This window comes from Terrapene carolina, unplaced genomic scaffold (genome assembly GCF_002925995.2).
Source record: "Terrapene carolina triunguis isolate 2854851 unplaced genomic scaffold, T_m_triunguis-2.0 Scaffold136, whole genome shotgun sequence".
Classification (NCBI taxonomy): domain Eukaryota; kingdom Metazoa; phylum Chordata; order Testudines; family Emydidae; genus Terrapene; species Terrapene triunguis.
In genome coordinates, this window is record NW_020664487.1 from 1,552,307 (window position 1) to 1,568,032 (window position 15,726).

The window sequence follows — 15,726 nt, forward strand, 5'->3', positions numbered from 1 at the left end:
TTTTTTACAGCTGGATTGTCCCTTCACAATCTGCTCTGAGTCATGAGTGGTCCCAGGAGCAGAAGACCAGGGATGGAGTTGATATTCTCAGTCACAGTTCTTTCCCTTGTTCTCCCAATGGGCACAGGTCAGAAGCAAGTTACTTCCTGCTCTGTGCTAGCCAGCACCGGTGTCGGCACCTTGGCTCTTTCCTTTCCCTGCCTCTGCTCAAACATTCCCACCTCACCTGTGCAGAGTGGAGAGTAGCAGCCCCACTGAAGTGGCTTTCCCCCTGTGCTGTGAGTCACGACCTGCAGTGCAGGTAGCCCGTATAGGAAAACAAGTGGGGCCTTCTGCCTTCTGATGCTTCTGTATGATATTGTAAGGACCTATCCTAATGTGGCCCTTGCCGATTTTGACCATCAATGGTCCCATATATAATAAGGATAGCATAGCTGCCTAGCACAATATTAGTGTGCTCAGAATTTTCAAATTTGCAGGGTCTCTGTTTGGGTGATTTCAGAAGCTTCTCTAGTTGTCCAAAAATATTGCTAATATTTGCAAGCTCTTGTGCACATCTTGCTTTTAGGCCTGGTCTACACTAGGAGGTTATGTCGAATTTAGCAGCATTAACTCGAATTAACCCTGCACCCGTCCACACAACGAAGCTATTTATTTCGACATAGAGGTCTCTTTAAATCGATTTCTGTACTCCTCCCCGAAGAGGGGAGTAGCGCTAAATTCGACATGGCCATGTCGAATTAGGGTAGGTGTGGATGGAATTTGATGCTAATAGCTCCAGGAGGTATCCCACAGTGCACCACTCTGTTGACGCTCTGGACAGCAGTCCAAGCTCGGATGCTCTGACCAGCCACACAGGAAAAGTCCCGGGAAAATTTGAATTCCTTTTCCTGTCTGGCCAGTTTGAATCTCATTTCCTGTTTGGACATCGTGGCGAGCTCAGCAGCACTGGCAACGATGCAGAGCTCTCCAGCAGAGGTGACCATGCAATCTCAGACTAGAAAGAGGGCCCCAGCATGGACTGATTGGGAAGTCGTGGATCTGATCGCTGTGTGGGGCAATGAGTCCGTGCTTTCCGAGCTGCGATCGAAAAAACGGAATGCGAAGATCTACGAGAAGATCTCCAAAGCCATGACGGAGAGAGGATACAGCCGGGATGCAATGCAGTGCCGCGTGAAAATTAAGGAGCTGAGACAAGGGTACCAGAAGACCAAAGAGTCAAACGGACGCTCCGGATCCCAGCCCCAGACATGCTGTTTCTACGAGGCACTGCATTCCATTCTAGGTGTGGCCGCCACCACTACCCCACCACTGTCCGTGGACTCTGACGATGGGGTATTGTCGACGGCCGCTTCCTCGGAGATGTTCGCAGACTGGGAAGATGAGGAAGGAGATGAGGAGGACGAGGCAGTTGACCGCGCTTTCAACGCTGATTTCCCCAACAGCCAGGATCTCTTCATCACCCTCACGGAGATCCCCTACCAACCCTCCCAAGGCAGTAACCCGGACCGTGAATCAGGGGAAACATCAGTAGGTAAGTGTTTTAAACATTTTATTTTGAACAGAATAGGAATGGTATCTTTACAATGGGTTTTTCATGACTTTCATGACTAGGCGCTTTACTTTTTAGTCCTTGCCAGTGCAGCTACTGGAAAATTCTGTCAATATGTCCGGGGATAGAGCAGAAATCCTACTGGGACATCTCCACGAAGGTCTCCTGGAGGTATTGTGAAAGTCTTTGCATCAGGTTCCTGGGGAGAGCGGCCTTATTGCATCCTCCATGGTAGGAAACTTTTCCGCGCCAGGCTAGCAGCAAGTACTCCGGGATCATTGTCTCGCAAAGCATGGCGGCATACGGCCCTGGTGCTTGCTGGCATTCACGCAGCATGCGGTCTTTCTCTGTCTCCGAAATCCTCATCAGAGTGATATCACTCATGGTGACCTGCTTTGAATTAGGGGAATGTTAGTATTGGGACTGGTTGCCTGTTCCTTTACATAACTGTAACCAGCCGTTTACAGCCACGCGGTGGAGGCGTGACAGGGGCAGCATGCGGGGATCTTTCCCGGGGACACCTGCAAGGGGGGTGGGATGGGGCAGAGTTCATGCTGGCCGGATTGCCGGCAGCAGGAACTGGCCAACGCTAGGAGCATTGCTTGGAATGTGAAAGGAGGGCACTGCTATAAATTAAGCTTTAAGCAGCCAAAAGTCTACGGCTTACCATGTCCGCCTGCTAGCCGAATTCCGTTGTCTGGCCCCGCTTGTGTGATCTGTACAGCAAGACCCCAGGCACTCAATGGGAAGGCCGAAAATTCGACCTTGTACTGAGTGCGCATGTGATAGGTGCTGTGCATGGTCTTGTTCACAGAGAGACTATATTAATTGTTCGCAAAACTGTATCTTTCTGAGGAATTCACTCCCTTTTTCCCATCCCACAGCTGCGAGTGTCTCCCGAGCTACCCCGGCATCCCCTTCCCAGAGGCTGGCGCAGATCAGGCAACGAAAGAGAAGGACACGGGACAAGACGTTCTCAGAACTTATGGGCTGCTCCCGAGCCGAGGCGGCACAGCAGACCCAGTGGAGGGAGAACATGTCGCAATACCAGCGATCACACAGCCAACGGGAGGAGAGGTGGCGGCAGGAAGACCAGCAGGCGACTCAAACGCTGCTTGGACTAATGAGGGAGCAAACGGACACGCTCCGGTGCCTTGTAGATGTTCTGCAGGACCGGCGGCAGGAGGACAGAGCCCCGCTGCATTCTCTCTCTAACCGCCCTCCCCCCGCCACAAAGTCCCATCCCCCCCTCACCCAAAGTCCCAAGAAGGAGGGGCGGCAGGGGCCGTGAAAACAGTCACTCCATCCCTGCAGACTGCTCAAGTAACAGAAGGCTCTCATTCCCCAAAATTTGATAAGTCCTTTCCGTCACTTCAAAAGCACCTCACCCAAGCCCCCGTCCCAGTTTCATCCCCTAACTGTGTAGTTGTTAATAAAAAATATGTTTCTGTTAATTACTGTTTCCGTCATGTTCTTTTAAAGGAGAGTGTGTTTGAAGGGGGTTGTTAATTGGAGAGGACAGTCACCTTTACGAGGGTACAGACACGAGGGCAGGTTCAGCAGAAGGTGACACACACATTGCAGTCACTAGGCACCCTGGTCAGACTGGGAGGTGGTTTTCCTGTTCTGTGTGTGGGGGCTATGTGAGTTTGTGGTGGGGGAGGGCAGTTACAGATCTTATGCAGCGGTCCTTAGCCTGGATGACAGAGCCACGCAGCAGGGGTTCTGTAACCGCCCTCCCCCGCCACAAAGTCACATAGCCCCCACACACAGAGTCCCGAAAAGGAGGGGTGGCAGGCTCCGTTGAAACAACCAGTCCACCACTGCGGACCGCTCTAGGAGCAGGAGCCTGTCATTCCTCGAGTTTAGAAGCGTCCTTTCCATCACTACACCCGCTCCCCACCACAGTCTGCGTCCCAGTTTCAACACTTTACCACGAAATCCTTAATAAAGAAAACGGTGTTAATGAACAAAGTTTCATTTATTTTATTGTTAAAGCTGTGTTGGAAGGAGGGGAAGGGGGTTGGTAACTGGAGAGGATAGTCAACATTAACTGGGTAAAGAAATGGGGGCAGGTTCAGCTTCTGTTTAAACAAACTTCATAGTCACAGGTTACCCTGCTCACTCTGGAACCTAGTTTTCAAAGCTTCCCGGATGCACAGCGCATCCCGCTGGGCTCTTCTAATTGCCCGGCTTTCTGTCTGGGCGTAATCAGCAGCCAGGTGATTTGCCTCAACCTCCCACCCCGCCATAAACGTCTCCCCCTTGCTCTCACAGAGATTGTGGAGCACACAGCAAGCTGCAATAACAATGGGGATATTGGTTTCGCTGAGATCAGAGCGAGTCAGTAAGGTTCTCCGTCTCCCCTTGAGACGTCCAAAAGCACACTCCACCACCATTCTGCACTTGCTCAGCCGGTAGTTGAAGAGTTCTTTTTCACTGTCCAGGGCGCCTATAGGGCTTCATGAGCCAGGGCATTAGCGGGTAGGCTGGGTCCCCGAGGATGACTATAGGCATCTCCACATCCCCAACAGTTATTTTGTGGTCTGGGAAGTAAATACCTTCCTGCAGCCGTCTAAACAGACCTGAGTTCCTGAAAACGCGAGCGTCATGAACCTTGCCCGGCCATCCGACGTTTATGTTGGTAAAACGTCCCCTATGGTCCACCAGTGTTTGCAGCACCATTGAAAAGTAGCCCTTACGGTTAATGTACTGGCTGGCCTGGTGGTCCGGTCCCAGGATAGGGATGTGAGTTCCATCTATAGCCCCACCGCAGTTTGGGAATCCCATCGCAGCAAAGCCATCTATGATCACCTGCACGTTTCCCAGGGTCACTACCTTTGAGAGCAGTAGCTCAACGATTGCGTTGGCTACTTGCATCACAGCAACCCCCACTGTAGATTTGCCCACTCCAAAGTGATTCGCGACTGACCGGTAGCTGTCTGGCGTTGCAAGCTTCCAGAGGGCTATGGCCACTCGCTTCTGGACAGTCAGGGCTGCTCGCATCCGGGTGTCATTGCGCTTCAGGGCAGGGGACAGCAACTCACAAAGTTCCAGGAAAGTTCCCTTACGCATCCGAAAGTGTCGCAGCCACTGTGATTCATCCCAGACCTGCAGCACTATGTGGTCCCACCAGTCCGTGCTTGTTTCCCGGGCCCAGAATCGCCGTTCCACAACATCAACATGACCCATTGCCACCATGATGTCCACGGCGTGGGGTCCCGTGCTTTGTGAGAGGTCTGTGCCCCTCTCAGACTTAATGTCCTCACCGCGCTGCCGTAGCCTCCTCGCCCGATTTCTAAGCATCTGCCTCTGAAAAAGGTGGATGATAAGGTGCGAGGTGTTGACAACGGCCATAACTGCAGCGATGATCGCAGCGGGCTCCATGCTCGCAGTGCTGTGGCGTCCGCACTGTCAATCACCAGAAAAGTGCGCGAACTGATTGCCCGCCGGCGCTTTCACGGAGGGAGGGCGGGAGTGAGAGTTGAACGACGACAGTTACCCAAAACCACCCTCGACACATTTTTGGCCCCAGCAGGCATTGGGGGCTCGACCCAGAATTCCAATGGGCAGCGGGGACTGCGGGAACTGTGTGATAGCTGCCCACAGTGCACCGCTTCCAATGTCGACGCTTGCCCCGTTAGTGTGGACTCACAAAGTCAAATTACTGTCCTTAGTGTGGATACACACGTTCGACTTTGTAATATCGGTTCCACAAATTCGCTTTAAGTAAAATCGAACTACTCTCGTAGTGTAGACATACCCTTAGTTAAGATCTCTTCCCCTCCCCCCCATTTTCAAGGAGTAGTACAGACTGCAATACACAATGGCACCACTTTAATTATTCCTGAAAGGAATGATTACTGAGGAATTTTGAGTTTGCATAAGTACTCAGCTTTGTCTAGACAGATCATTTCTATCTGGATGATACGTGCAATGAGCAGAAATAATTATTTTAAAGTTCCTGTATTGCTTAACTCTACCCTCTTTATTTTGGTTTGGTAAAGAATAACCATAGGCAACATCTATAACTGAAAAACAAAAAGTTTCTATTACTAATCTCCTGTCAGCTATTACACTTTTATAATTCGTGCCACTTATTTAGTTTCTGTTCTCCCATTGCAGATGAGACTCTGACTTTCATCATTGTTACTCATATCCTGTGATGGGACGAAAGGGGTATTTGGTACACGTGCCTGGAAACAGGTTCTGTTTTGGCTGCTAAAGGGGTCCTTTATGTGGCAGAATTGGCCTCCAGTGGCTACCCCTGAGGGCAGCATAGAGCTGCTGGAACAGCTCTCCAATGCCCACCCCACACGCCCTGCAGCTTCTGTGTCTAGGGAAATGGGGGGTGTGGCTCTGGCTAAACTTGCTTGCTAGAATGTTCCCCAGGTACTGCTGCAGCTCAGTATGGGTTAGAGCAGCCCTAAGGCTTCTCTAACTTACATCAAGGGCTGAGCAGGCTCCAGGAAGCCCCAGTATATGGGAAGGACCAAAAGTGTCGGAAAGCCCCTTGTCTCTCGCCCTATTCCCATACCAAACAGGGCTCAGGAAGAATGGAGAATCTGGCCCATGTGTATATAGTTAGTTACAATTATGATTTCATTCAGAAGCCAAATTTCCCTCAAAAAAACTTTTGGCTCTATTTAAGTATCCTACAGAGAGTGAGTTGTCTCACTGTTTACAGTCATCTTGGAAAACAAATTGCAAAAAACCAACCTTCCAACATTTTGGCTAGTTTATATTCTATGATTAAAATTTTGTTTTGCACTCACTTGATTTTGGATGACCACGTTAAACTCCCCTCTGTTGAGCCAGCCTAGTAGCTGTGACAAAGGGGTGTCTTGCCTCGTTAAATAGTGTCCTACTGAGCCATTTAAGGAGTTGTGTTGACATGTATCTAAGGATGGGTCTTTGCTTAGGGTTGGGACACATGAACACTCTCAGGATGTTAAAATGTAAGGGGCATCTCTAATATTAGGGATGAATATTTCTCTCTAATTGCTTTAGTTTTGGGGTATGTCCACTTCAGTCTCTCACAGAGTGCTGTTTGTCCAAAGGTCTGGCCAGCTATCACCACTCATCCCCTCTGGGCCAAAAGGAAGTTAGGTGTTTGATGTGGGCCAGGGAGAATCAAAATTAGGTAAAAGATTGTGGTGGTGGGTGCTAACAGGGAAACTCGGGGAGGTGTATCTATCTGTGTTGTTAAATGTTGTACAAGGAGAAAAGATGTTTCAAATGGTTCTATTTGCCACTTCCTGTGAGGTAAATTTTGATCTTGATCTTGTGATTGTTTATGCATTAATCTTACGTCTGAAAGCTTTTGCTGCTGCTGTTGGGTTATTTTTCTTAATGTCATTTTGAAAAGCCCTATTTTAAAAGAACATTGGTTTCCCTGTTCTCCTAGATCCAAACAACTTCCACTGCATGCAGTAATAAAGAGCTGTTATGAATACTTTTCTCTTAGATTATTTTTTATTAATTTACCATTGGCAAAATGTGATTCCTTTGCACTGAAGTAAAAAGATGCCTGATCATTTCTTCCTCCATTCAGCAATTAAATTCGTGTTTAAATTCATTAAACATGTGCCTAACTTTAAGCACGTGAGCAGCCCCATTGCCTTCCATGCAACTACTCATGTGCTTAAGTGTCTTGCTGAATCAGGGCCATACTCTATAAAGCATACAGCGGCAGTGATTAAACAGAGATGTTCAAATCTGTATTGTCAAACCCCGCTAGCTAACAGGTATACCTCATCCCGGTCCTGGGACTGTCAGGAAAAGGACAGGAGCTGGTGCGTGTCACTGATGCTCTCCCCACTTGTTGACAAACCGCTTCATCTACATCTTGGCTGATTGTGGTTATTCCATTCTCCTGGCAGTAGAACGACTATGAAACATGCAAATGCACATTGCAGGAGACAAGTGGTTCATGAATAGAGAAAAGTGAATCAAGTCTGGATAAAACCTCAATGAACCCCAATCTTCTTTGCCCAGATTTAAAAAAAAAACAGAATATTTTGGAGATCTGAAAAAGTTCAGTTCTCACAAGATATCCAGCCCTGTTTTGTGGACATATGGCGTGAAACCCTGCCCATATTTAGGTCAGGGAATTTTTGCCACTGATTTCAGTAGCACCAGGTTTTCACTCATAAGGCTTAGATACTTGAAAAAGGGTTAGGTAAACATCCACATTTTTGGGTCCTTATCTGAATGGAACCTCCAAACCTTTTGAGTTTCACCCCTTCACTACTCAAAAGTGGAAGTTAAACTGGCAGTTTGGTGGTCTCTTGCTAGTCATAAGAACATAAGAATGGCCCTACTGGGCACTTGTATTTCCAAATAACCCACATCTCTTTGCAGTTCCACTCAAGCCTACTACTACAGCTGGGGTGCCGTAGGTCAAGAGTCAAGGCTGAGAAGTAAAGGGCAGGCAGCATCTTCCCACACTATCCCCAGTTCTATTTGTCTTTCAATGTCATCCACAATTTTTTTGTTTTGTTTAAAGATTAAGCTTTTCATCTTGCCTATAAGGAACCAAGGGGAAGAATGACATTTTAAGATGCTTTGTTAAATCACAGTAATTTCAGATTAAATCCCTGAGTGCTTAATAACCTGGGGCCATACTCAGAAGAGATGTGGAAGGTGGTATAAGTTGGAATCTCATATACTAATTAAGGTTCTTTTACACTCACTTAGTCTCCCTTAGATTAATTTGTAATCTCTCTGCTGATGTCTAAATGAGTTTAACTGGAAGAAAGTGTATATTTATTATTTATTACAGTTATTTATTTGTTTATGCTTGAAGGCACAACAGACATCAGGGCTCCATTGTGATAGGCTCTCTACAAACAGTAAGAGAAAGTCCCTACCCTGAAGAGTTTGCATTCTCAATAGATAAGAGGGTGGGGGAAAGGAAGTAGTATTATCCCCATTTTACAGATGTGGAACCAAGGCACAAAGAGACTGAGTGACTTGTCCAAGGTCACACATGAAGTCTGTGGCAGAACTAGGCCCTGAGTTTCAGTCAAATACCTTAACCATCCGCCTTCTTCACTTTAACATGTACCTTTTTCGAGCTCCTTGGCTTGTAAGTTGCACAACTTAAGACTCATTGAGTCTTCAGTAAACTGGGTATAGGTCCCTATAAGGAAGTATACCTGGCTTACATCACCTTTTGTACCACTCCTGAATTTGGCCCCACACACATATTTATTGTGATGACTATGTGTTAAAAGCCAGTGAGGCCAGCAACATTTACTTCAATTGCATGGAACAGTATGGTATTCCAAGAGATAAATTAATTTAACTTTGAAAGCATGAATATATTTGTGAACTTCTAGGTAATTTCTAGAAGCGGGGGGACTTTTTAATAAATTCTGGGAACTAAAAAAAAAGTTGCTGGTCATTGTGTGGGCTGTAAAAGGAACCAGAAGAATAACCTGTGTTTTTCTTGTGTGCAAAGTAACTAGCCATATGCTTTTCTTATGTACGTAAGTGGTCATCTTTGTATCATCTAACCACTTCAACAAAACTTGTTTGACTCATCTGCCACTTCAGCAAAAGCAAAAGAGTAAAAAGGAATTCCCACACTTGGAAACAAGAAAACAGCATGGGTTTAATAAATATTCACTTGGCAGGCAAAGTCAGTATAAAAATATGGATAGTCAAATGCATTTGAACTAAGGTTTCCTGGCAGACTGGATAATATGACAGATATACTACAGGCCAGACCAAAATTCTTGGGGCTCCAGGCTGGGTTCTATAGTACTAAAGACTGGTTTTCCAGCATTGACACTCGTTCTCTGGTACATCAAATGCTAGTTCATAATGCAGCTGGAAAGATAAAGGCCAGCCTTGCCTCAGCGTTTCTTAAATTGAATTGATTATAAAGCAGATAAGCATCCCTGCTTATCTAAAACTTGTCTTAGTTTTGTTGGTTATTTGATAACGCATAGGCTAGTCATTCCTTAATCCTTTTTCATGTTCTTGTGTGTCTCTGGGAAATGAGCAATAGAGTTTATTTGCTCTTTGTCTGGCTAGCTCAAAAGCCCTATAAACTTTATGGGGCGGATCCTGAGGGAGGAGACTAAAGAGGGGGAAATCGCCATCAGGCTGCCTTCACGGCAGTGCTGTCCCTTATTGTTTAAGAGGAGGGGGATTTACTATCTTCTGTGCAACAGGCTGCATGTCTGGTCCTGCGATCTATGCAGACCCTGCAAGATCCACACCAATCCTGAGGGATCAGCAGTAAGCCTTGTTGCCTTCATGCCAGGTGGTCCTTCCCCACCGTGGCTCCAGCGGGTATACTGTCATTCCCGTGGAATTGAGATGGGATCGTGTGTGTTTGTGTGCATTCCACTGGCCTTCAGCGCTGCCCCACTGGCTACGCATGGAAGCTCCTTTGTGGGGCCAGCAACAGCAGTGGGGACAGGTCAACTTGGGGAGGGGTCGCTCCTTGCCTGGATTCAGGGGGCCATGATTGGGCCAATTAGCAATATCTTTTATTTTTTAATGAACGTGGGCTGTGATAGGTTGCTAGTGGTTCTTGGACCTACTTCTGAAGTCAATGGGAGTTGTGCATGTTTATGGGAAGAGAGTATTGTGATACTAAGGCTGTTTTCTATAATACTTGTGCAACCCAAACCCCTTTTAAGTCAATGGCAGTTTAGGGTATATGAGTATGGCAGGACTGGGCCCAGAGTATGTGTGTGTGTATATATATATATATATATATATACTATTTTTCATTATTCTATTTTTTAATTCCTGTCTGATACAGGCATTTCATTCTGTACTGCTGCATTTGTGCTCAAACCAAAAATAAACATATATATACACCTCTACCCCAATATAACGCGACCCGATATAACACGAATTCGGATATAACGCGGTAAAGCAGTGCTCCGGGGGGGGCGGGGCTGCGCACTCCGGCGGATCAAAGCAAGTTCGATATAACACGGTTTCACCTATAACGCGGTAAGATTTTTTTGGCTCTCGAGGACAGCATTATATCGGGGTAGAGGTGTGTGTGTGTGTGTGTGTGTGTGTGTGTATATGTATATATATACACACACACACACACACACACGTGTAATAATGTTGGTACATATTTTCCCCCCATGGTAACAGGGCTAGTTTTGAGATTGACCTATGGCATATAATGACATACAAGGAATGGTGATAATAACTTGCAAAACTCGCTCTTTTAATAAGAAATAACATTTGTTAAAATGTCTGTAGTTCATAATTTCTGTTTTCCCTGATGCCGTCTTATTTGTCTGATCTCACAAGAGTGGAATTGTGTTGTGATCCCCAACAAGAACACAGTTTAAAATTCCGTGTGAAGTCCCACTGTTTTGACTATCAGTTCAGTGGGGGAAACCGTTGTGTTAGAAGTGTCAAGGAAATGATGGATGTTAAAGACATCCACTTTGCCAGCTTATGGTTGGTGTGATTCTTTTTGTATTTTACCCTGTATGAACAAGAAAGATGTTAATTAAAAGACCAGAGATTCAAGGAAGATAAAAATATCAATCGATAATACAGTATATTTATCTCAAATACACCTCAGTGACATTTATCTAAAGACTCATGATGTCAGGATTCTCTTGAGTTACATCTCCGTGTTTATGCACACAGCACACTGGAGGTCCCATTGTGAAAGTGTGCAGTAAGCAGCCCTTTCGTAAAGCCACATCTAGACTCATGAGAGAGAGGTTGTAAAAGATGAGGTTTTTTTCTTTGAACAGTTTTCAGGATTACAAACAATACGCAATTGTTCTTGAACCAAAGATGTTCAATGTTTCGCAGGCTAGGATGAAAGTCTATTTATCTTAAGGGTGGCCCCGTGGTATAGCAGCTAGGACATTGGCCTGGTTGCCGGGAAACCTGGGCGTGAGGTTGTATGCTGTGTCTATCGCAGCACAGCACACGCAAGATCAGCCTAGGTGGAGGCAGCGCTCTAAGCCACGTTTTTGGCTTTGGCATTTTGGGTTGATCTGGGGCTGAAACAGCTTTAAATCCCAGCAACCCTGCCTGGGCTCTCTGTGGACAGCTCTGCAACCTGGAACAGCCACAGCAGGGCTTGCAAGGGGTCCAGTATAGGGCACCCTGTGCTAAGAGCATAGCCAGCTATGAGGTTTCTATAGCCCTTGTATAGCAGGGCAGTAGCAGAGGGAAGAATTCCTATCCTGGTTCTGTTCCTGGCTCTGCCCCTGATCTACTGGGTCATTTAACTGCCTTGTGCTTCAGTATCTCCATCTGTAAAATGAACATAACAATACCTCTCTCTCTTTGTAAAGTGCTTTGAGACCTACAGCTGAAAAGTGATGTATAAGAGCTAAATACTACTAAGTGCAAATCATGGGTTAAAATCTGCCACCATTGAGACCTCCGTAGTCCCATTGAAGGCAATGGTGTTACATGGGTTCAAATTAAGCCAGAATTTCCTCCAGTGGTTCTTAATCAAAGAGAATCTTCTGAGTTTTAAAGGATGGAAAGTATAAAACACCAAAGGGAAAAGTTACAGGTGAAGATGGATTATAATGGGGAAATTAGGTGATATTACTAATTCTGGACTAGTAATTGTAGCCTAGAGACAAATGAAAGCCTCCTGAAAACCCAAATGGAACAAATATCATAGAAATGGAAACAAAAGGGTCAGGCTTAGAAATTCAAGCATCAAATATTTTAAGTGTTAAATGTTTTAGGATCTTGGGAACAAATGGAGCTTTTAGATCACCAGTAATGTCCTATCAATATGTATACTTCCCAGTGTGTACAAATGTTCCATACAAATTCAATTTCATAATAGCCACAAGGCACTACAGACTACGGCTCATCGAAGACAGAGGTTTATTCACAAATGACTTATTTGACAATGGATGGAAACAAAATTAGTGTGGTAAATTGCTCCCAAATAACATCTGACATTCTCCAGCAGGCCATTCATTTCAGAGCAACTGTCAGGTGGTTAAAGTCATTGGGCTTTGGTCTTCCATCATATATTACCATTGAGGTGTACTATATTCTTCTACAGCGGCACAGTATAGCTTATTGACTGAATATTCTTGTATATGGAATTTAAACTGAAGATGGGATTTTGGTCAGTTTATTAAACAGTTATAGCAAATATGATATTAAAAGTCAGTATTCTAGTGACCATGCTTTGTTGGGAAACCATCATTTAATATTTTAAGAGGGAATCCTAATTTTGGGTCTCATCTAAGGGCCACTGAGGTGAATGGGTTTGGGATCAGCCCCTTTAAGTCTACAGCAGGGCTAGATTTAATGTAGTAAACCTGTACGACTTCATTGACGTCAGCAGCATTGCATCCGCATGCACCATGGTTGAATTTGGCCTCCTTCCTGCATTAAAACAAGTCAGTTAAAATGTTGTTAAAATGAATTTGGAGATGCATTAAGGCAGTGGTGTTCCCGAGAAAATAGAAGCTGTAATTTTGACCCCTTAGGCTTAGTGGTCATAAGGGGCTGTGGCAGAATCTCACAAAAATGAAACAAAAATTAGTGGTTAGAATCATTTATTTTTAACGTTTGCAATAACTTTGATTTACACAATCCTACTTGTGATTTGGTATTGTCATATGCACAGAATTTTCCATCCAGTTACACTTAGTAACTCACATGTAATGTATGCATGCTAGCCTTTAGATGTTATTTTAGGACTATTAATCATGTTTGAACTTCTGTAAAACTCTGAAACCCCAGATGGAAAAATCTAAAAGGTAACATTCTTGTGGTACAAAATGATGCTTTTTACAATACTTCATGTTTGCTCTGAATCCTTTAGCTTATGGTCCAAACCAAATGTTTGTTCCACATTTAGCAGTGCAAGGTCCATCTACTTTTTTAATTTTTAATTACTTTGTTATTTCAACTACACATTAGCTAGAGTAGATCGAAACTGTTTCCTTGGTACTCTGCAAACTGTAACCACCAAAATGTGATAAGGTACAGTACATAAGAACATAAGAATGGCCATACTGGGTCAGACCAAAGGTCCATCCAGCCCAGTATCCTGTCTGTCGACAGTGGTCAATGCCAGGTGCCCCAGAGGGAGTGAACCTAACAGGTAATGATCAAGTGATCTCTCTCCTGCCATCCATCTCCACCCTCTGACAAACAGAGGCTAGGGACACCATTCCTGGCTAATAGCCATTAATGGACTTAACCTCCATTAATTTATCTAGTTCTCTTTTAAACCCTGTTATAGTCCTAGCCTTCACAACCTCCTCAAGCAAGGAGTTCCACAGATTGACTGTCTTCTTCACACTGCGCACAGTCAACCTGTGGAACTCCTTGCATTGTGGAATTCCAGTCTTGCACTAGTTAAATCTGATCTTGGCAGGTAGCTCTGATACGTTATTTAAAGTCATGAGTCTTTTTGCTGAATTGGCTTAGATCTTGTGCTGCCAGGACACCATCCCTTCCATGAATGTAATTTCTACCCTTCTAAAAGGCAACACTATTTTAAAATGCCTGAAAAAACCAAGGTTTTCTTTTAATTAGAGGTTTCATAATTAGCATGGGTTTAAAATATTTCCAAAATATAACTAGTATTGCCTTCTCCTGCAATTTTAGCATGGGTCTCATGGTATTCTCTCCTTTAGTCATCGTAGAACACGATAATCTTGCCTTTCATTTTTGAAAAATAAGTTCCCTAGCCTCATGGCTGCAGAGAAGAATTTGAAAATGTGAATCCTACAGGCTCAGAAGCCGAAAAGAAAAGAAAAAGAAAATCAGTTTAGAAAAACGACAACAACTCCATGATTTTTGAATGCGTGGGCTTGTCAACTCCTCTAGTGTTTTGTTCAAAATGTATGTCAGGAGTGTCCAAAGCCTTGTTATTATAATAGACGCCCTTTGTTATTAGAATAGAAATAAAAATAAATAAATAAATCTCCAACTGTTGCACTCTTGACTGAATGTTTGACAGCATGAAATTGCACTGAAAACCCCAGATCGTTTCTGTGCAGTGCCACTTACCAACTGCAGTTCCCATTACAGTTAAGCTCTGCTTTTAGGCCTGGGTCTTGCAAGGTACTGTCCATTCCAGGACCTGCCCTAGCCAGGTACTTAAGCACTCCCTTGCTTCAGTTTGAACACTGGTTTAAATGCTTTGCAGGATCAGGGCCACAGTGCTCAGCATCTAGAGGATGGAGCCCTTAGAAAAAATTGTTCTCCTGGGGGTGGAAAAAAACCGACTTTTGCCAGGCTTCTGCTTTACTTATGGCACCTCTTTAAAAAGAAAACCACGTAAACCAACCCCCTGACTCTGGGCTCTTGTGAGGTCAAGTTTCAGCCTGATGTGAATGATAAAAGCAGAGTCAAACTTTTGTTTTGTTTTGTTTTTGCAGTCCGTGGTTTTATATAGTTTTGAAATCTGGCAACTGAATCAAAGCCAGGCGCCTCTGGGATGGTCCTGGAATTACTCCCTTGTAAGTACATGCGTGTGTGGGTGAGAGAGGCTCAGTCACCCTCTATCCCCACCCCTTTCAAAGAGACAACTCCAGGAGGAGTTGGCTGCAGTTTTTTGTGTTCTCTTCCTTTCTGCCGAGGTGATCACCGCCCTGGGGGGTCCGGAGCGAACGGGACCAGCGCTAGTGCACATTTAGTCACATCCTGAGGCCACAAAAGACGGCTGTTGGCTAAAAAACCACCCCCGAAAAGTTTCAGCGCGGTTTGTTGTGGGGAGGCGCTTCGCTCTGACTCCGGCGTGGGGTCGCCATTGCGGGAGCGTGTGGCCAGGAAAGCTGCCGAGCCGAGCGCAGGACGCACCCGGGGGAGCCCGGCCTGCCAGCCCCCCGCCAGGGAGGAGCGCAGCAGCTGCCAGCCAGCGCCCGTTGTCTCGGGGCGGGGGCCGAGGGATCCGGGATCCGCCAAGAGTTTTCTGCAACTCCCTTTGTCCTCGGCGCGCCCCTCGCTGCCTGCCGCGGCCGGACCCAGCTGCTCTGCGCGGGGCGATGGGGCCGAGCGGGGACAGGATGGGGCCCCGCCGGGCGGCCCCGCGGCTGCTCTGGTGGCTGGTGCTGCTGCTACCGTCGGCGCCGGTTCGAGCCCAGGAGGAGCCTTCCTGCCACGGCGCCTTCGACTTGTACTTCGTGCTGGACAAGTGAGTGGGGCCCGCGGGGGGCGGACGGGCCCCCCCCCCC

The 15,726-nt window shown here is 45.9% G+C and overlaps 1 protein-coding gene across 2 annotated transcripts in view; it reads left to right on the forward strand.

Moving 5' to 3' along the window:
• Window positions 1-14,859: 14,859 nt before the first annotated feature.
• The window catches only part of ANTXR2 (ANTXR cell adhesion molecule 2), a 183,202-nt gene continuing 182,335 nt past the window's right edge, over window positions 14,860-15,726 (forward strand). The window contains exon 1 of one of the 2 annotated variants that reach the window (XM_026653300.2): window positions 14,860-15,686. In XM_026653300.2, the coding sequence (XP_026509085.1) occupies window positions 15,538-15,686 (149 nt within the window). In that variant the 5' untranslated portion in view covers window positions 14,860-15,537. The remainder of the gene's footprint in view (window positions 15,687-15,726) is intronic. The other variant, XM_026653299.2, reaches the window with a different exon arrangement.